The following is a 21,548-nucleotide window of genomic DNA, read 5'->3' as shown; positions in this document are numbered from 1 at the left end:
AGGCGGGAGAGGGGCGGGCTCAGCCGTCCGCCGAGTCTCCGCCTTCGCCGAATGGCTGCGCTTTTCTCTCCCCCCCCCCTCAGCGGATTCCGGGCGGAAGTGACGTCGCTCCCCACAGACGGCAACCCAGAACCCGTCTGAACGGCCTAACCGTCGCAACGGCTAGCTGCTACCCATGCTTGGGCTTCGGCCAATGGGGTGGGCGTTCGGGCTGGTTGCGAAAACGGATTGGGAGCATGCGAGGAGAGGGGCGGGATTCCCCCAACAAACGGCTCGGTGATTGGACAGGACGCAGGCACTCAGTAATTTACTGAGAATTCAGTGCGAAGCGGAGAAAGATTTGGCTCTTGCGCATCCCCGTTTGACTCGCTTTATAACTTGGCGGCTGTTACGCGTCCGCAAACTTCAAAATTAACACTATAAACAGCTAAAGATGTGAGCTGGGTATCCGTGCCTGTTATACTGAGTATATTCTATGATTGGTATTAGTAATTGCATTATAATTTGGTATTGTTATAATGAGGCTAATATTGGATTGTAATTGAAAATTAATAAAAAAGTATTTTAAAAATTGAGTATATTCTGCCACAACTTGGGTTATTTATACCCTGCTTTTTTAAACACGGTACACAAGCTAGCTTGCGAAGATAATATAATTCATAATAAAACTCAACTTAAACAATTTACAGCTCCTGTCAAGAATCTCCGCAGCTGCATTCCAGATCGGTTTTAACTTCTGTCTTCAAGAGTAGATCCTTGTAAAGCGCATTACTGTAAGCAATCCTGGAGATGACAGAAACAGGACTGGCGGAGATCAGGTCAAATTTCTCCAGGAAAGCGAGCTATTGACATGCAACTTCAATAAAATGCGGGGGGGGGCATTATGCGCCCTCCTGCATAATCGATCACATGTTGAGGTGCATAGACACCATTTGAATGGCATTGCCTATCGACTTTGGGGGGCCCGTGCAAGATGGAGTTGGTAAAACACTTGTGGCCATCCATTTGCACGTCTGGGTCCAAGAAATCTTCCAGGCTCCAAACTTGTTGCTTAAAAGTGACTGCAGTTCTGTTCAGATCAGGCTCAATCCAGGATCACCGGTACTAAACCTGAAACTAACGGTGCTCCTGTCATGCCTTGATTAAATTTTAGCTTGCCCATCCATCTAAAAGACACTTTTTCAAGACCCTGTGCTTCCTCCTTGGGATCGGAAGCTGGGACTGAAAGAGAGAGCTGGGTGTCATCTGCTTATTTATGATACCCTTGCAGCTGTTAAAAAACAAATAATTTTTAGTTTTCCCTGTGGATGAATATGTTTTTAATTCCTTGGTAAATTATAACTGTTTTGCTTCAAGTGGTTTTTGGTCTTTTCCTTGGTCCGTCTGGCTTCAAAAGCAACTTATAAAATGGTCTTTATATAATCAGGACTAGAGATGTTTAAAAATCCACGCAGAAAAGCTGAATGCCGCAACGCAACCTATAGAAATGATGCAGATTTATATATTTTTACTTATTTTGCATAATTTGTTCTTCAGCTAGTTATGAGATGCTGCAAGGGGTACCCCAAACAACCCAGCTTTTGTATCCATAAGGCAGCTTGCTCTTTTTAAAAGCCAATCTTCTCCAGAAACAATGATGTCCTGGGAATCGAGCCAAGAAGACTGGACGGAAAATCTCAGAATGGACTCCTGGATCCTCGAGATGGGCTAAGACGGGAACTACACGTGAACGCGATCTCCTTTGGGAAGGGATCTGGAGTCAGTTCAGTGGCTCTTTCTCGTCTGCAGGTGGCGAGAGAGGCTTAAGTGAGCAGCACAGGCGGAAGAACCTCGAGTCAGATCACTCCTCCTCTTCCTGGACGCTGGAGGAAAATCAGCCGGGAGACCCGGGAGTTCTTGCGTGTTTTGCCATGGCAGCCGAGGCCAGGTGGTGCTACCGGGGGGATCCCCAGGAGGAACAGCGCGCTCCGCTCGGTAAGGCCGGGGAGAAGGAGGGAGAAGCCGAAGGCAATGCTCTTGTACCCTCTTCTCCTTCCAACTGCGCAATGATAACTTTTCAACCTTCCTCTGCTCCACGTGGGAATGCGTAGCCTGGCAGCGTGCAAGAGATCTGGCGTGCATTTGCCCCTAGGGCAGCCGGCAGCCGAGCTTCCCTCCTGGGCAGGTGAAAATGGAGATAGAAAACCGATTGAAAGGATTAGGACCAAGAAGCGCGATCAAGGGTTGCGTTAGCATTGGGCATGAAGGTTAGGAAGATGTTCCTCCAGTGTGGTTTGGCGTTGCGGCACGACCTTCGATGTTGGACACAGTTAAAAATAAAATTAAACCTCTCCAAGCCCTCTTCTTTCAATAGGTATAAGAATGCCAAATCTTGTGTTGTGTTGTCCTTTTATATAATATTATTGCTGGTGGTGCTGTGGTCTAAATCATGGAGCCTCTTGGGCTTGCCAATCAGAAGGTTGTTGGTTCAAATCCATAGGACAGTGTGAGCTCCTGTTTCTCTGTCCCAGCTCCTGCCAACATAGCAGTTCGAAAGCACACCAGTCCAAGTAGATAACTAGGTATCACTGTGGCAGGAAGGTAAACAGTGTTTCCATGCACTCTGGCTTCTGTCATGGTGCCCCGTTGTGCCAGAAGCAGTTTAGTCCTGCTGGCCACATGACCTGGAAAGCTGTCTGTGGACAAACGCTGGCTCCCTCGGCCTGAAAAGCAAGTTGAGCGCACACCCCACAGTCACCTTTGTTGGATTTAACCATCCAGGAGTCCTTTATCTTTTTACCTCTTATATTATTATTACTGTGTTTCTTCCCCACCCTTTCTCTTTAGACTCATTGGTTTGTTCTCACTATTTGCTTACAGTTCAGTTTACAAATGGGAAGTTGAAGAGTTCAGAAAATATGAATTTTACCTTGTACAGAAACAAAGACACCCATAACCCCAAAAAGAAAAATAAACGAATGTTGGTAAGTGACATTCCCATAATACAGGTTCCGTTTTATGTTTCTGTGGAACTGTATATGTGTTTGTTTGTTTGTTTGTTTGTTTGTTTGTTTGTTTGTTTGTAGTATTAGTTTTATTATGTACATTCTGTTTTTCCTTTATTAAGCTTTCAGAGGTTTATGTAGGGCTCCGGTGGTTTTCTCATGAGGCTTTTTGTAATAATCTCTGGGAAAGGCCTCAACCATAACATTTCTGTTATATTCCAGTGATAGGAAGTTGGGAATTCTGCCCAGGGTGAGATCTGAGATCCCGAAACACGACTTCATAATACTTTTTAAAAACCACAGCTGTGCTGATGTAGGCCACATCTTAAGATGTGTTAAAAGGAGTTGATTCATGTGTGCACACATATTGCCATTACTGTGCCATTTGTTTGTTTGAACATAGTGGTAATACATGAGCCTGCTTAATCTTAATAGTTGTATAGAAAAGACAGGTTCAGGAGGTACATTTTCTCCCACCAGAACAAAGGGTTAATGGGACAAGTTGCAATTTCAAAAAATCTTGTTTTTGACAGATTTTTCCAGCTCACCCATGTCAACATTCCCTCATTGGGAAAATGCAATTCTCAGGGCAATTGTCAGTGGATGCGATGGGACTTCCGCTTCCTCTGCTGCAGCACTTTACCTCTTCAATCTGCTGCAGAAAATCCTTCAAGGTTTTGGAGCAGATTTTGAGAGTGTGGTAGAAGGAATAAACGAATAAGAATAAAAATGTGCACCCCACCCTCCCACAATTTCAACACCTCTTGCGATGGTTTGACCCCTTTCCATTTTAACTGTTCTACACCCTCCATATCTTCTCAAAATCATTCCTCCTGCATCTTCCCCATCTTACCTTAATGGCACATGTTAATTTATCATTAATAGCTATATCCCACACCTCTTTATACCATTCTTCCATTTTATATTCTGCTTGCCCCTTCCACTTCCTAGCCATCATAATTTGTGCAGCTGTCAATAAATTTGTCCTTCATAGCCTGCGAACCTTCCACCCCAGCGTCAATTGATAATAATGCTACCTCTGGAGCGAGGCTTACAAAATCTAAAACCCACAGGAAAATAACAGAACCTGTGATTGTTTTTTGCAGGGAAAGTGGCTGCCTAAGAAAGGGCCCATGGCATTGGTGGTGCCAAGTACTGGCAGTTGCCTTGCCAATGCTATTTTTGTCAAAATTTTAAAGTTTTCTTTAAAAAAACTTATTTATTACGTTGACTAAGAGTCAGGGATTGGCAGCCTATGGGTACAACCTGGCTCAAGGAGGGAGAACAGCTGGCTCCGCTTTACAATGCCGGGGCAACAAAAGTTGTGTATCTTTCCAGCTAGTCGTCTTCTGACTGGACTCAGTAAGCCTCTAGCTGGAAGGAAAGGTGAAATAGGAGAAAATTGTGTGTTTGATTACTGGGCCACCACGTGTGTTATCGTTTATTTGGGTCTTGAGGTTAGCAAATCCCCATTCTGAGGTGAAAAAAAATGGAGCTTTCAGGAGTATTTAAGCCGGTGTGGAAATCTGCTTTCACCTAGAAAACCTGCACCCAGAACTCACTCTTTCTTTTCTTCCTTCCTGTTTAGAATGCGGAAACAGAAAGGCTCTCTTATGTAGGAAATAACTTTAGCACAGGAGCTATGAAAAGCAGGACTCCATGCAGGTATAATTTGTGAAGCTGTCTAAAATGCATGAGTATAGCAGTATGTTTGCTTTCTTTAGACTGTCAGCACAATGCTGGTTGTAAATGTTTTTGTAAGTTTGAATTGGTTCAAGATAGCAATCTTTGTTTCTTAACATTTAAATGGAGTGTTTGAGTCACAAAGACAAATATGTAGTTTCAAAAACTTCAGACACCATAGACTATAAAATCAGACAACCGTGCATGTCTTAGAGCATAATACCATAATGATGCTTATATTTATAGTTCCCAGCCCCTTGGTAAATCACCAGTGGAAATGACAAATTTAAAAAGCCTTGCAAGTTTAGGCACCACTTTAGATTATTATTCAATAGTTCTCTTTATTGCTTCTTGTGGGTTGGTTTGTTTATTGGCTAATTGCCTGTTTCATTATTCTGTCTGCAACATTTATATGCTGCCTTTCTGCCAATGCATTGATTGAAGGTGGTTCACAGTTCAAAATAATGGTTTTTAATGTAATGGTTGCAATAAAAATGGAGCAGGGACAGGGAGGAAGATGAAAGTAAATAAAGCTGTAGTCATTCTAAGAGGCAGCCAAGGAATGCGAAGAACCAAATAATAATTTTGCCACAGAAACAGGTCCTAAGGAGGCTTACAGTACAGTGATTTCAAGTAAGAAATACTATTCTTACATAGACACAAAAACCACTAAAATAATAAGTCTGGCTAACGGCTACAATTGCTGTAGAAAACAAAAGATGTCCTCCCTATGCAATGTGCTAGCGATTACTAAACTAGGAAAAAATAGTACAGCCGGTTAACTTTTGAGATTAAATATTATCTCTTCCATTAGATACTTTGTTGGTGTATTAGACAAGAACTCTGGACAAATGGAAGTCTATAATGCAGAGTTATTCAACATGCAGCCATTGATTTCAGGTGGGTAAAATACGCTTCTTCATATTTATAGTGGATTTGAGGGGCGCTGCTTATATTCCTGGTGGCCTGTACTAACACAGACTCAGGTAATATATACTGAATGTTGTCTAGGTTGCATTTTGATTGCGGTTCTCAAAGAAAAAGTTGGGGCTTTCTAAGAAGCAAGCTGCATCATCACCCCAACTGTATGACACACTCCTTGCCGGATTGTTCTGGCTTGAACGCTGTTGCGTGTTAAAAATAAAAACCTAGCCTGTCAGGGAGAAAGGCTAGTAAGGAATACTTCTCCCTTATATGCGACTTTTCTGTGTGCAGGATTCCTTTAATATGAAGAGACATTCAAGTATGTGATTTCCCCCTCCCTTCAGTACAGTGGTACTTCAGGTTACATACGCTTCAGGTTACAGACTCCGCTAACCCAGAAATAGTGCTTCAGGTTAAGAACTTTGCTTCAGGATGAGAACAGAAATTGGGCTCCGGCGGTGTGGCAGCAGCAGGAGGCCCCATTAGCTAAAGTGGTGCTTCAAGTTAAGAACAGTTTCAGGTTAAGTACGGACCTCCGGAACGAATTAAGTACTTAACCCGAGGTACCACTGTACTGTGAAGCAATACAATCTAGCCAGAGGCATGTCACATGTGGCTGCTAACAATGTAGATCAGCGCTAAAGAGGAGCGTGCAGCCTATGAGGAGCCATTACCTGCAGTTTCAGGCTAGAAGGCAAGGTTTGGTGTATTTCTTTTTGGTTTAAATGAAACCCAGATGCACTGCTGTTGCCTCACTCCTGCTCTCTTGGTATTGAGGTGGGTTTCTATGGTCAAATATGGATTACACTCACACAGATGCATCAAGCCATGTGAGATGCAGTTGTTTCTTCATGGTATCTTCTTCCTGCCCACTGCTTGGAAGATTGGAATGACTTGTTTTGGTCTTCTGGAAGCTTGCTGAGAACCTGCCAACACATGAATGCAGGTGGCAAATCAGTCACGTGGACCTTCCACATCAAACATTCCCTGCCTGAGAAATGCAAGTACGTGAGAGACAAAGGGTTCTAGGCTAGTTTCCCAGACAAGCTAATATTCTGCTACAATTTTAAGAAGGATAAAGCTGGAACGTGGGAATCGGAAGGCAACCAAGGTGATCAAGGGTCTGGAAACCAAGCCTTATGAGGAACGGTTGAAGGAGTTGGGTATTTTTAGCCTGGATAAGAGAAAACTGAGAGGAGATAGGATAGCCATCTTCAAATATTTAAAGGGTTGTCACAGGGGAGATAGAGAAAGCCCGTCTTCTCTTGCTCAGGGTAGGGCCTGGGACCCAAACCAATGGCTTCAAGTTACAAGAAAGGAGATTCCGCCTAAACATCAGGAAAAACTTTATGACTGTAAGAGCTGTTTGACTGTGAAGCAGATTCCTATGAGATTGATTGCTTCTGTCGACAGGTGTCTTATGTACAGGTACTGTAACAAGCTGGGATTATAGGTAAGACCTCTCCCTTACAGCAGTGCTTCTAATCTCAGCTCGTTACATACAGTGAAGATACCAGGTAGCCTGACATCTGGCTGCTTGATAGGGGATTAAATACTTATTTCACTCATTACAATGCACATCAATCTCTTCTGGGTTTCTGGGGGGTTTCCTGTTGTTTTTCTGTCTCCCACAGCTACAATAAACCTACCATTGAAATTATGGACTGGTCAATTCTTCGTCAGAGGGCAAACGGGCACATTTAGCAGAGGATCAAATACTTCCCCCCCCCCCTCACTGTACCTGCCAACTCTACAATTCTATGATTTGGGAGGATATTAAAACATGCACTTCCTAATCCTGGTTACGTACATGCTTTTTTTCTGAAAGTTTAAGTTGGTTCTTGGACAGCACTTTAGAACCCCTTTTTGGCCAAAGAGAACATGGTGACCTCACTGACCTCTGATTGGCAGCGCAAAGAGATCCTACAGGAAAGCCATTTTGATGAGAGGACCTGTAACAACAGTTTCATTGTGATTCGTGGTGTTGTAATGTAGATGCTTTCATTTCCCCATGATTCAAGTTCCCTTTGGTGGGGATCATGGCCAGACTGACTTTGAGGGCTGTCGGTCCTGATTTTGCTAAATTGTTCTCCGTCTCATTTCTTTTAACAGATGGTGTAGCTGATGATGACTTGTCAGAATATTTGACTAAATCCTATCGAGAGAAGGTACAAGTCACAAAGTTGTCTGTGGACAAATGCTGGCTCCCTTGGCCTAAAAATGAGATGCCGCAACCCTATAGTCACCTTTGACTGGACACAGGTGGCACTGTGGTCTAAACTACAGAACCTAGGGCTTGCTAATCAGAAAGTCGGCGGTTCGAATCCCCACAACGGGGTGAGCTCCCATTGCTCGGTCCCTGCTCCTGCCAAGTTAGCAGTTTGAAAGCACGTCGAAGTGCAAGTAGATAAATAGGTACCGCTCCGGCAGGAAGATAAACGGTGTTTCCGTGCGCTGCTCTGGTTCCCCAGAAGCGGCTTAGTCATGCTGGCCACGTGACCTGGAAGCTGTATGCTGGCTCCCTCGGCCAGTAAAGCAAGATGAGTGCCGCAAACCCAGAGTCGGCCATGACTGGACCCAACAGTCAGGGGTACCTTTACCTTTAATCGTCCAGCAGTCCTTTGCCTTTACCAGAAAGACTCATAGGTTCCTATTAAAGTATGTGAATGACTTCTCATTCCTACTTTTGCCCTCACACAGGGTCTTCCTGGAGTGTTTAACTGCCATTAATTTCACAGTTTTTGATTCTAGCAATAGAAGCTCAATAGAATCTCTGGCAATAGTATACGTCTGCTCATAGTTTAATGGTTTGTTTTGCTGTGGATTATTGCTTCAGCAATGTTTCTAGAAATCACTACATAACAAGCTGTTTTTATGTTGCTGAATCTAAAAAGATGACCCAGCTGTAACTGGGAAGAGAATGGGTATGTTTTGTTTAAACAGTGTTTGCCAGATAATTTGGAATAATTTAATTCCCTGGTTGCCGTCTCATAATTCCAATGCCTTCAATAGGTTTGAAATACGAAACTTATTATTAGCACCTTATTAGCTGCCCCCAAAGTGAGGTTGCCGTGTGACCTATTCCAGTGAGAATAGACTTCTGGTGTTGGTGCAGCAATTTCTTGATTATGCATTTGCAGATAGATATGTGCATTGAAGCCTTTGGAACCAACAAGCAGAGAAGAGCCCTGAATTCTCGGAGGATGAATGAAGTTGGCAAGGAGGTGTTGAATAAGGCCGTAACCAAAGCGGCAGAAGAAATTATAGAGACAAAGGGGGTTGCTGGTAAGTAACGACAGCTTTGGAGAAGAAAAATTGGAGCACCAAGCCTGTCTTAATAGATTTCCCAGAGTCCATTTCAGTCTCTGAACTTATATATTTGATCTATTAACAGACATGGTTTACAAGAAGAAAAAAACAGAGTGCATAGTCGAAGCACACAGATAATACAGTCAACGCAGTTCTGATTATTTACGTTAAGAAAAAACCAAATCTGTATTAACCGTATCCATAACTATATGACAAAAATCAAAGGAAATTATTAGGCAGCATAAACACTGTTCACACAACCACTTTCATAGCATCTCTTTCACCACCCATGCAAATAATAATAATGATAATAATAATAATGATAATAATAATAATAATAATTTATTTATACTCCCACCCATCTGGCTGGGTTTCCTCAGCCACACTGGGCGGCTTACCAACAGAATATTAACAACACAACACAACAAAACATCAAACATTAAAAACTTCCCTAAACAGGGTTGTCTTTGGATGTCTTCTAAAAGTCAAGGAGATAAGCAACTACCTGACATCTGATGAGAGGGCATTTCACAGGGCGGGCCCTCTGCCTGGTTCCCTGTAGCCTCACTTCTCACAGTGAGGGAACCGCCAGAAGGCCCTCGGCGCTGGACCTCAGTGTCCGGGCTGAACAATTGGGGTGGAGACACTCCTTCAGATATACTGGGCTGAGACCATTTAGGGCTTAAAGGTCAGCACGAATACTTTGAATTGTGCTCAGAAACATACTGGGAGCCAGTGTAGGTCTTTCAGGACCGGTGTTATATGGTCTCAGCAGCCACTCCCAGTCACCAGTCTAGCTGCCACATTCTGGATTAATTGCAGTTTCTGGGTCACCTTCAAAGGTAGCTCCACGTAGAGCACATTGCAGTAGTCCAAGCGGGAGATAACCAGAGCATGCACCACTCTGGCAAGACAGTCTGCCTGCCTACCAGATGGAGCTAGTAGAGAGCTGCCCTGGACACAGAATTGACCTGCACCTTCATGGAACAGCTGTGAGTCCAAAATGTCTCCCAGGCTGCGCACCTGGTCTTTCAGTGGCACAATTACCCCATTCAGGACCAGGGACTCCTCCACACATCATCATCATAATTATTATTTTTATTTTATTTTATTTATACCCTGCCCAATCAACCACTCATACCCAAATTGCTCATGGTCACCAGAACTACAGTCTGCATGCTCACTGTGCATTCACATTAGTTGGGAGCCAATGCAGTGGCAGACCACAGTGGCTGTTACAGCTATTGCATTTCGGTGTTGCACATTCTCCCTGCTTCTCGGGATAACATTCCGTTTGCCTTCATAGCTTTGGTCAGCGATGCGGCAGAGGGTGATAAGGCCGATGTCTCTCTCGTTCTTCCCCCATGCCACGAAGATGCTGGCAGACCAGAGGATGTCTACAGGCTCGAGGACAGTATCCTTTATAAGCTTGCGTTGCAATGTGGGCAGAGCCCAACCTTAATGTAAAGGAATAGGCTTCAGTGTCACGGGGCAGGAGAAGAGAAAGTGTGTGTGGCCAGGAGTATTCCTAGTTCAACCACAGATGGCTCATTAGCCTGTTAGACTTACACGTTGGATCTCTTTGGGTGTGATAAGAAAGAGCGGACTAATGTGTTGGGGATTTCAGAAGCTCAGTTTTAGTGGGAAATAGTACGATGGTAGCATTGAACTAATGTGTAGGCTAGAGATTTGGGCACTCGTGAAGTCTGATCACAAATAAGCTTAACCATTGTAGGAAAAGGAAGCATTTTTCTCCTTACCTAAATGGTATCCTTGCCTTGGTCTGGCAGGTTGAAGGTTCTCTCAGCTTCCATAAAATCGATCTGCCCCAGATTTCACTGTTCCATAATCATGGTGATGACAGTGATTGGATAGCGAAGTGAACCCCCCCCCCAACATATAGATTTATTGTGTGAGAGAGTGTTGAGTATCCCCGTACCTGGCTAGATTGCTCTGTCTTTTCATAAATCTTGAAGTGATGCTATAGCTGAAACTGGTTCTTTGAGGGATGAGGGCTAGATTCTGGTAAAAATAAATGACCCTGAGACATTAGCTCAAAATCAGAAATATACTGGAGTTCACTCATGGTTGTGCTATAATCTGCTTTGCTATACAGTCAGTCAGTTTTACTCCACATAGCCAAAGGCTGCCGCAATGTACACAGGATCATCCAACAATTAAAAGAAAATATACTGGGTTGGTACAGTCGTACCTTGGTTGGCGAACGGAATCTGTTCCGGAAGTCCGTTCGACTTCCAAAACGTTGGCAAACCAAGGCACGGCTTCTGACTGCCTGATTCACCCCGGAAAAAATGCCGACAGCCGAAACAGACGTTCAACTTCCAAAAAACGTTCGCAAACCGGAACACTCACTTCTGGGTTTGTGGCGTTTGGGAGCCAGAACATCCGAGCGCCAAGGCGTTCAAGAACCAAGGTACAACTGTAATAGAATACTTAGAAAGCATTTTTCATTGGTACAGTAGAGAGCATCCCTCCCTTATAGGCTAAATAGATCTGGCGAAAGACGTTTTGTCTTTCCCCACTAATTAGAAAGTTCTCCTACATGTGCCTAGCTGAAATGAATGGGGGTGGTGCAGTCCTGATGGGCTGGCTGCCATTCTTAATGGTGTCCCACCTCTCGTCACTTTGCCTCATGGTAGGGCTGCCTCTGGGAGCTAAATCTCAGTTAGCATTTGGAGGACCATAGGAAGTCATCGCAGGTGGCGCTGTGGGTTAAACCTTACAGACCCTAGGACTTGCCGATCAGAAGGTCAGTGGTTCGAATCCCTGCGATGGGGTGAGCTCCCGTTGCTCGGTCCCTGCTCCTGCCAACCTAGAAGTTCGAAAGCACACCGGTGCAAGTAGATAAATAGGTACCACTCTGGTGGGAAGGTAAACTGCGTTTCCGTGCACTGCTCTGGTTCGCCAGAAGCGGCTTAGTCATGTTGGCCACATGACCCGGAAGCTGTATGCCGGCTCCCTTGGCCAATAAAGCGAGATGAGCACCGCAACCCCAGAGTCATCCACAACTGGACCGAATGGTCAGGGGTCCCTTTACCTTAGGAAGTCATCAGAATCCAGCTGTGTTGTTGTTGTTTTTCTGAAAAAGGCTCTAGTTATTCCACCTGCTGAGTATGAGGCGCTTCAGGCTCCTGCTGCAGCTTTCATGAACGTAACCTCAGAAGAAATCCTCAAAATGGCAGAAGAGAAAAGGTATGGGCAGTCTTAACGTTTTGCTGAGGAGAGGGAGTATTGAAATACTGCCTTGCGCTAACCAAAGAAGAGTTGCAGCTTAAGTTGACAGAATATGTGCAGCTTGCAGTCTTAACATATAGAATAAGAAAACAAGAAGAACATACATTTAAAGAAGCCTGGAAAATGTTTACCGAATATATGGGTGAAAACTGTGTACAGCTGAAAACGCTGGCAGAATTAAGATAAATTCAACAGGGTAGATAAGTTTTGATGGATGGAATACTGAATGGTTTAGTTTATGTTAAATATGCAGGGATTTATGATATGCAAAATGAACAGTGGAAAGAGAAGAAGGGAAGTCATTGACGTTTTAAGGTTGTTTAAATGATTATTCTAAATTGTAAAACAGAATTTAATAAAAATTACACAGAGAGAGAGAGAGAGAGAGAGAGAGAGAGAGAGAGAGAGAGAGAGAGAGAGACGGGGACAGGTATACTTTCCTTTTTTCCTCCTCCTAGTGTGGGTTTATGGCGAAATTGTCATGCCATGCTACTGTAAGCTTTCGGAATAGTTAGGGAATCTTTTACTCTTTAATCAAGGTGTGTTATGTATTGTAATTTGCTACCTGCTTAGACTGTAACTTTGCTGTCTAAAGCAGCATTTTTATATATTCTGTCTCTCCTAATTCTGTAATAAACCAAGCTTTCTTGAAAGACAAGAAAAGAAAAAGGAATTGGGAATAGCCTGGTGGGGGCTGAGAGGCATAGCAGGATGAGGAACGCTATACAGGTGGGCATGATTAGAGAGGTACAGTGGTGCCCCGCAAGACGAATGCCTCGCAAGACGAAAAACCCGCTAGACGAAAGGGTTTTCCGTTTTTCGATGCGCTTCGCAAGACGACTTTCCCTATGGGCTTGCTTTGCAAGACGAAAACGTCTTACGAGTCTTGCGATTTTTTTCGCTTTCCCCCCTTTTTCTAAGCCGCTAAGCCGCTAATAGCCTTTTAGCTGCTAAGCCGCTAAGCCTTTAATAGCCGCTAAGCCGCTAAACCGCTAATAGGGTTGCTTCGCAAGACGAAAAAACCGCTAGACGAAGAGACTCGCGGAACGGATTATTTTCGTCTTGCAAGGCACCACTGTACAATGAGCTGGATATCCATCCAGCTTCTTAAATCCGTGTTCCTTAGTCCTAATTATAGAGGGTGCCAGGGCATAAACAAGCAACAGTAGGTTTCACAGAACAGTAGATGATGTCCAAAGTCAATTCTAATCGGAGTATACTCATTGAAATGAATAAGAAGAAGTTCATTTCTTTCCATGGATCTACTCTGAAAAGGACTAACACTGGTCGCAACCCAATATCTTCGTTTTAACAGGGCAGCTTCTGTTCATGTAAGACTACGCTTGCTTTCAAATCACACAGAATTCTGCTAATTTGCAGTAGCCAGAGAAGCTACTTCTGTTTCAGATGCATTTTGGCCTAATGACAGCCTCTTCTGTCTTCCCTAGATACTGCTCCTTTGTCCTGGATGAACTTAAGGCCATGCCTCTGGATGAGAAGAGGCGTGATCACAAGGCTCGATGTCTTTGGTATTTGGATTGTCTTGTCAAGCTGAGCTCACAAAGGGTAGTTAAAAAGAAACGTAAGATTTCCCTCCTTGCACCTCTTACTTACCTGAAAGATAATCGATTCATGTCACCTGTATTCCTTTTAACCCACTTGGCTTTTGATTCTCATTGAGAACCACACCTCATCTGCAGAGGTGCCATGGGCAGTGTGAAAAAATCTCTTTGCCGTCACGTATCGCATGCTCTTTTTACATGTTTTGCAGCTACTTATACAGTGGTACCTTGGTTCTCAAACTTAATCCGTTCCGGAAGTCCGTTCCAAAACCAAAGCGTTCCAAAACCAAGGTGCGCTTTCCCATAGAAAGTAATGCAAAACTGATTAATCCGTTTCAGACTTTTAAAAACAACCCCTAGTCACAAAAACAAATTAACCCCCAAAAAAGCCTCGAAAACAAAATAGCAAAAAAATAAAACCCCTTTTAAAAATCCGTTTCAGACTTTTGAAAACAACCCCTAAAGCAGCAATTTAACATGAATTTTGCTATCTAACAAGGCCATTGATACATAAGATGTAAGCAAATATACTGTACTATAAAATAAATAAAACAGTATTGTAGATCAGGCATATCCAACTTCCCCCAAGGGGCTGGGGTGGGTGCAGGTTGGGCGGGCGGGCAGCTCTCCCCCACAAGCCAGCGCGCGATTTCTCCTCAAATCAGCTGGGCTGTGGAGTTTTTCCGCTCTCCCCATCCCAATCAGTGCGCACAGTCACAAAAACAAATTAACCCCACAAAAGCCTCGAAAACAAAATAGCAAAAAAATAAATAGCAAAAACAAAAGCTCCAAATATAAGCTCCAAATATCACCTCAGAACACTGCAATTACAATGGAGGGGGGCGCAAATTAGCAGTGCAGCAATAAAGACGGAAAGGGAAGCCTTCAATTGCAATAGATAAAGTTAAAGGGACCCCTCACCATTAGGTCCAGTAGTGGCCGACTCTGGGGTTGCGGCGCTCATCTCGCTTTACTGGCTGAGGGAGCCGGCGTACAGCTTCCGGGTCATGTGGCCAGCATGACTAAGCCACTTCTGGCGAACCAGAGCAGCGCACGGAAACTCCATTTACCTTTCCGCTGGAGTTATTTATCTGCTTGCACTTTGATGTGCTTTCGAACTGCTAGGTTGGCAGGAGCAGGGACTGAGCAACGGGAGCTCACCCCGTCGCGGGGATTCGAACCGCCGACCTTCTGATCAGCAAGTCCTAGGCTCTGTGGTTTAACCCACAGCGCCACCGGCGTCCCATTTCAATTGCAATGGGGGGATGCAAATTAGCATTGCAACAGTAAAGACGGAAGCTCAGGACTCAAAACAGGGCACATTCCGCTTCCGAGGCAAAGTTTGCAAATCGGATTTGTAGCATTCGAATTCCAAGTTGTTCGTGAACTAAGCTGTTCAAAAACCGAGATACCACTGTATCAGCTATGCAGTATAAAAAATCTGATTTTTGCTGTTCACATACTATATCTGGCAAATAAGCGCAATGGCTGGGGACCAGTTCACGTTGACTGCAATATGTCCACAGCGTTTCACAACATAAAGGTAACTGTGGATTTCAAAATGGTAATTTAAGCCTACAGGACGTTCTGTGCTGCAAAGATTTAAGCAGATATCTTTGAGCAGGTCTTGGAAGCATGTGGACAACACGCAGATGTAGAGAGGTTGAGCTTCTGCTCTTGAGGAGACCCAGCTGATCTTTCTGGAAACTTGGGAGGCTGGGAATTTTTGCAACCTGCATGAGTTTTATGCAAGTTAAGCTTGTTTAATCTGCTAATCAAGGGGAGGGGCAACTATGCCATGAACCTACAGAGCTGTCCTCTGGCTTCTGTTTTCAGATTTATACTTTCAGCTGGAAGGACGAATGTCTTGCTTTTTTTAAATGGAAGTTGAGATTTTTCTGGATGTTGTGTTGTATGCCCAACAGCTTATTCTGTCAATTTGTTGTTGTTTTTTAAAGAATATTTATTAAAGTTTTCAATAGTAATACAATAAAAATCAAAAAGAAAAAAGAAAAAAATTAACAAAAATACAAAAATGAAAATAATTAAAAGCACACAAAATTTCCATTACTTATTTTCCATTAACTTATTTCCCAGACCTCCTCATACCTCCCTTTTTTGTATTCCAATTCAAATTGTTAGTTCAGCAAATCCTTATCAATAAATTTTAACCTATTTCTAAACCTTATTTTCCATATATCCTAAGGCATTACAGCTGGAAACCACTTAATTTCTATCCAACATCATTCTAACATTCATTAATTTTGCAATATTTCTGTAAATAGTCTTTAAATTTCTTCCAATCTTCTTCCTCCGACTCTTCTCCCTGGTCTCGGATTCTGCCAGTCATTTCTGCCAATCCCATATAGTCCATCACCTTCATCTGCCATTCTTCCAGAGTGGGTAGATCCTGTGTCCTTATTCTGTCATTTTGATGTGCATGCTCAACTCTGCAGTGAGCACTGCCGGGTTGTACCTTACAGTATTTGTATATACAATATATTTGCCATATATCCAGATAAAGTGGGTTTTTTGGGGGGTGAACTAACTTTACAATGCTTCTTGTTCTAGTTGCACTGGGACCCGATTGTCCACATATTGTCAGCAACCAACTTGTGAAAACCTTTACAGCACTATCCTTTGGCAACGGCAGGTAAAACATACTACTTTGCTCTTACATCTATCATTTTTTTTTAAAAAAAAATCTTTTTTAAAAAAATTAACATATTTATTGAAAGTTCAAAAAGTGCACAACTGGATGTGCACCAAACATGGTGAGTCACAAACAAAAAAAGAGAAAGAGAAACAGAACCCGTGTAAAAGGTACAACAAAGGGGGGAGGGGAGGAACCCAAAATTGTATATTTTACAAGGTGGTTGTTGTACTTCACCAGATCTTAACCTATTACAGTATTTGTAAGAATGGATTCCAAATATCATTGAATTTGTCCATGGCAAGTCTGCATTTATATGCAAGTTGTTCATATGTTGCGAGTTTGTATAAATCTTCAATCCTATCGTAGAAGGGAGCCACATTTTTATTTTTCCAGTTCATCAGTATCAGTCCTTTTGCTGTAGTAAGGGCACAGAGAGTCCACTCATATTGTCCTTTTGTGCTGGGTATATTATTCAAGAGGATACGTTGCTCTTTAAATGTAAGGTTGTTCTCTACAGTTCTGTTGGTGTTTTCAGTTACCTTCTGCCAAAAATCTTTCAATATAGAACAATGGTGAAACATAAGTTTTTGAGAAGCATTATCCCTATTGAATCGCCAACAGTTAGATACCTTAAAGGTAAAGGACCCCTGACAGTTAAGTCCAGTCGTGAACGACTGTGGAGTTGCGGCACTCATCTTGCTTTACTGGCCATGGGAGCTTACATTTGTCCGCAGACAGTTTTTCTGGGTCATGTGGCCAGCATGACTAAGCCGCATCTGGCGAAACCAGAGCAGTGCATGGAAATGCCATTTACCTTCCCACTGGATCGGTACTCATTTATGTACTTGCTCTTTGACATGCTTTCGAACTGCTAGGTTGACAGGAGCTGGGACAGAGCAACGGGAGCTCACCCCGTCACGGGGATTCAAACCACCAACCTTCTGACCGGCAAGCCCAGGAGGCTCAGTGATTTAGACCACAGCGCCACCCGCGTCCCGCTTAGATACCTTAGATAGCCCTTTTTTAAACAAACGTAATGGGGTCCAGTATATTCTAAATACTTTGTTGTTGTTGTATGAGCCTCAATTTAAGATCCAGAGACACCCTTGTTATAGCAGTTAAAACAGTTTCCCATTCTGGTTTCTCTTCAGAACGTATAAATCTTTCGCCTTGTATTGTCTATCAAAACGTGTTGATCTTAATTTGAACTGGCTAGGCTTTGGTCACTCGCTAAGCCGGGATTTTGCAGTACCCTAACACAACAAGGACCAAACAGCTCTTTCCAGGAGAGCATATGTATGTTCTTCCTTCCCAGTGCATTTCAGCTGTATACAGGAATATATTTCGGTGGTGGTGGGGTATTTATTGCTAAATTCCTTGTTGTCTGATGAGCCTCGCCAACTCGGGGAACACCCAGCAATGTTCCTACAGGTGATCTCTGCGACTGAGCGAGAATATAAGGGTTCAGGCAATATCTCAAGTACCCTGGACTCAAGTTGCTCTGGGCTTTGTAAATCAATAGAAGGACTTTAAACCTGGCTCTGTAGTAGATGGACAGAAAGTACAGATTGTTTTTTTCAAAAATAATGGTGCCATGTGTTCTCGGCCAGATGTCTGCAGCAGCTGGAGTTTCTGAACCTGACCCAAGGGCAGCCCCACATAGAGCTCAATACAGTAGTCCAGTCTCGAAGGTTTCCAATACATGGGCTATCTCTGCCTAGGAACGGCTGTAGCTGGTGAACGAGATGAAGCTGGCAAAAGGCAAACATATGTATCTATTTAGTGTTCTTCCGTTAGTCGCGGGGAGTAAATGATCTGCAGGGTGTAAAAGCGCTACTCCCTGACCTGTGGAAATCTTAAGCATCCCCTCCTGGCTTCAGAGATCTCGCCACACATTGGCTGCATCCTTCGGAGTCTGGGTCTTGCTTTTTTTTAGAAAAAAGGAAGGAAGTACTCCAGAAGCTAAATTCTGCATCTGACGAATGCTATGAATCATCAGATATACATTGCTCTGGTTCGTACAAAGCAAAACTTGCTGCTTATCTTAAAATACCGCCCTGCTAACAAGCACCACTTTCCCCCAAGCCATGATGTACTCAGGCCTGTATGTGGACCAAGATTTCACACTTCAGGACAAAGCATAGAGCATACGAAGTACAATGGTACCTCGGGTTAAGTACTTATGTAATTCGTTCCGGAGGTCCGTTCTTAACCTGAAGCACCACTTTAACAAATGCGGCCTCCTGCTGCTGCTGCGCCGCCGGAGCACGATTTCTGTTCTCATCCTGAAGCAAAGTTCTTAACCCAAGGTAATATTTCTGGGTTAGCGGAGTCTGTAACCTGAAGCATATGTAACCTGAAGCATATGTAACCCGAGGTACCACTGTAAAGGAGTAAAAACTGCTGAACATTTATGCAAAATGGGGGAAATGATTCCAATTTGCAGCTGCAGAATTCATCTTTAATCCCGAAATGTAAGTTGTTTTTTTATGGTGAAGGTCTTCTGTTTTGTTCTTTCTGATTGTGGTTTGGCCTGTGGGGTGTACACTGCCCTGATTCACCCTCTCCTCTTTTGGTGTCTTAGGCTACAGAATCAAGTTTCTGCTTCCATGAAAGTGAAGATTACGGCCTATGCCATAGCACTGGCTTTGCATATTAACAACTTCCAAACAGACCTGACAGTGTTACAGCGGGACCTGAAAATGCGGGATTCCAGGTGAGATTAACCTTGACTGTACTCATGCGAGTCCTTCATGGCTTCTGTAGCACCTCCAGTGCTTCCTGGAGAACCTTAAAAAGACTCTTTCCACACCCCACCATTGACTTCAGTGTTGGTCTCAAGGCCTATTATCTTCTGATCCAGATATGGGGATTTTTTTTAAAATTTGAAGATTTTCTTTATCAGAGTTTTCAGCCAAAAGTGTCTCTCAGAACAGCTTACAAAGATGTGGGTGGCTCTGCGGTCTAAACCACTGAGCTTCTTGGGCTTGTCAATCAGAAGGTTGGCGGTTCGAATCCCCGCGACAGAGTGAGCTCCTGTTTCTCTGTCCCAGCTCCCGCCAACCTAGCAGTTCGAAAGCACGTCAAAAGTGCAAGTAGATAAATAGGTACCACTCCAGCGGGAAGGTAAACGGGAAGGATAAGTTACCCCTTCTTTCTGATGCTGGGTATTTGGCCTTAGAGACAAGGCTAACAATGTGAAGGTGGTGGAACACAAATATGAGTAAATCGGTCTCTTTACATGCATCTTTTATTTTCTCCTGTCAGGATACTTGACATTGCCAAGGCAATGAGGCTGAAGATCTCCAAAAGCAAAAGCGTCTCTGGATTGGATGAACACAAACTGGGGACACTGTCTCTGCCCTTGCCTGTGTACAAAATGCCATCAGGCGGAAGGAAACGCAAGGCGAACTAAATGGCGACTGTCACTCTTTGTCGAGCCCTGACTGTTCTCCAGTGTCACACCAGGCTGAAGGAATGAATTGGTCTTCCAGTTGTTGCAGCTGAGCACCTTCTTGAACTGGGCAAGGCCTTAATAAAGGATTAGACCGACATCTGCTCTTGTAGAGTGAGTTGTAGTCCAACAACGGCTCAGGACCCAAGTTTGACAAACACTGCCAACTTGCAGCACTCAAGATTCTCTTGGCCCAAGAGTGGGGAAAGCTGAATACCCCAACTGTAGCTGGAAGGCCAGGAATTATGCATCCCTGTCCTTGACCCCGGTCAGTCTTTTGCCATCACTTTATCCTTTTCCACACTATACCCCAGGCCCCTAGCCACCCCACTCCTGGTTCTTATAGAGGCTCTCTCCTGTCCCCTAGACCAGCGTTTCCCAACCTTGGGCCTCCAGCTGTTTTCAGACTACAATTCCCATCATCCTTGACCACTGGTCTTGCTAGCTAGGGATGATGGGAGTTGTAGTCCAAAAACACCTGGAGGCCCAAGGTTGGGAAACACTGCTTTCCCACCTCATCACCTCACATAGTTGGGACTCGTACCAAAACATCCTTGTACCCATGGACCTCTGTTCTGTTCCTCTCAGAGCTAACTTCTACCGTATAAGGTCATGCTTTCTGGTACCCTACAAAGGTACCTACTATATGCAAGTAGATCTGAGAAGTCTTATTTTTATGTTGTATGCGAGTCTTTGAAAAGAATAGCTATCCATTTCCCAGGCAGAAAAATGAGAAGCATCAGCATGCGTCACTCCACTGCTGTTATTAATCATGTCACAAACGGCAGCTGATGCTCTCCTCCCACTGACTGTGGAAGCTGTTCACCGTATGATGAATGTGGGTGTGCCTGGCTGTGTTTTGCTGCTGGCATTTGACAGACGTTTTCTGCTATTATACTGCAAAACATTTAACAGCAAAGGCCTTTAAAAAAATCAACTTGGTTGTCATTTCTCCCTCTTGTATCCCGCCTCCCACTGTTTTGATTGGAGCGTATGGAACAGCGTGTTTCAGGCCCTCTGTGTGCCCGCCCTTTATTCTAGGGAGGCAAATTGCAACAAACCAGGCTGCCATGCTTTTGATGGAGAAGCAGCCGTCAAACTGTAATCAGAAGTGGTCTGGTGGCCCTCTGCACACACAGCCACCCTCTTCACACATAAACAGAGATACATGTGCCTGTTGTTGTATATGATCGGAAGAGCCCCGCAGGATCAGGCCCAAGGCTCATCTAGTCTAGTGTGCCCTTCTCACAGGTGGGAAGCCGACAAACACAACCTGAGTGCAGTGACACCCTCCCCACCTGCGATTCCCAACAATTGGTATTTATTTGCTCTCGGTAACACCAGCAAGCAGTAAATCACACCATTCAAGTTGGCGTTAACCCTTTATTAGTAAAACTGATATTCACAGACTTGGCTGAGTATCAGGCCTAATGAGCCCAACAGCTCATCCCCGGTAGGTCTTGCCCCATGGATCAGTTGCCAAGACCGAAGGCCCACACTTCCCCACAGCCACCCTAAGTCCCCTTCTCTCCAGGGCTTTTCCCAAGCAATCGGAGATTGCACCTATGTGAAGCCAACCTCTCCTCTGCCCTTTTCATGCCTCTTCTGGTTCTGGGAGACCAGCTGGGAGGGTTGCTTGTTGCAGCAGGAAGGGGAGACACCTGTGAATCTTCCCCAGTCTGACATCTTGGCATCCCTCCTCTCCTGCTCCAGCTCTTGAT

General features: G+C 44.0%; 1 protein-coding gene across 2 annotated transcripts; it reads left to right on the top strand.

The window, feature by feature from the left end:
* Positions 1-94: 94 nt before the first annotated feature.
* On the top strand, positions 95-19,927 carry POLR1E (RNA polymerase I subunit E). Of its 2 annotated transcripts, none has more exons than XM_081894475.1 (13): positions 95-482; positions 1,789-1,974; positions 2,860-2,963; positions 4,573-4,649; positions 5,482-5,567; positions 7,704-7,759; positions 8,732-8,876; positions 10,207-10,314; positions 12,017-12,113; positions 13,604-13,737; positions 16,289-16,370; positions 18,958-19,089; positions 19,641-19,927. In XM_081894475.1, exons 1-13 carry the CDS (start codon positions 476-478, stop codon positions 19,786-19,788), a joined length of 1,362 nt encoding a protein of 453 aa, XP_081750601.1. In that variant the 5' UTR covers positions 95-475; the 3' UTR covers positions 19,789-19,927. The 2 variants fall into 2 exon arrangements, with proteins under 2 accessions (XP_081750601.1, XP_081750602.1); XM_081894476.1 differs by having other exon boundaries at positions 97-444.
* The last annotated feature ends 1,621 nt before the right edge of the window (positions 19,928-21,548 follow it).

The sequence above is a fragment of the Podarcis melisellensis genome (genome assembly GCF_964234715.1).
Source record: "Podarcis melisellensis genome assembly, chromosome: 17".
Classification (NCBI taxonomy): domain Eukaryota; kingdom Metazoa; phylum Chordata; class Lepidosauria; order Squamata; family Lacertidae; genus Podarcis; species Podarcis melisellensis.
Note: the sequence above shows the minus strand (reverse complement) of the source record. Positions and strands in the feature narration are given on the sequence as shown.

Bases quoted from the DNA above. Each gene is read 5' to 3' on its own strand.
- POLR1E (XM_081894475.1), top strand. The intron at 4,650-5,481 runs GTATAATTTGTG...CTCTTCCATTAG, and splicing joins AAAAGCAGGACTCCATGCAG to ATACTTTGTTGGTGTATTAG. The intron at 7,760-8,731 runs GTACAAGTCACA...ATGCATTTGCAG, and splicing joins CTAAATCCTATCGAGAGAAG to ATAGATATGTGCATTGAAGC.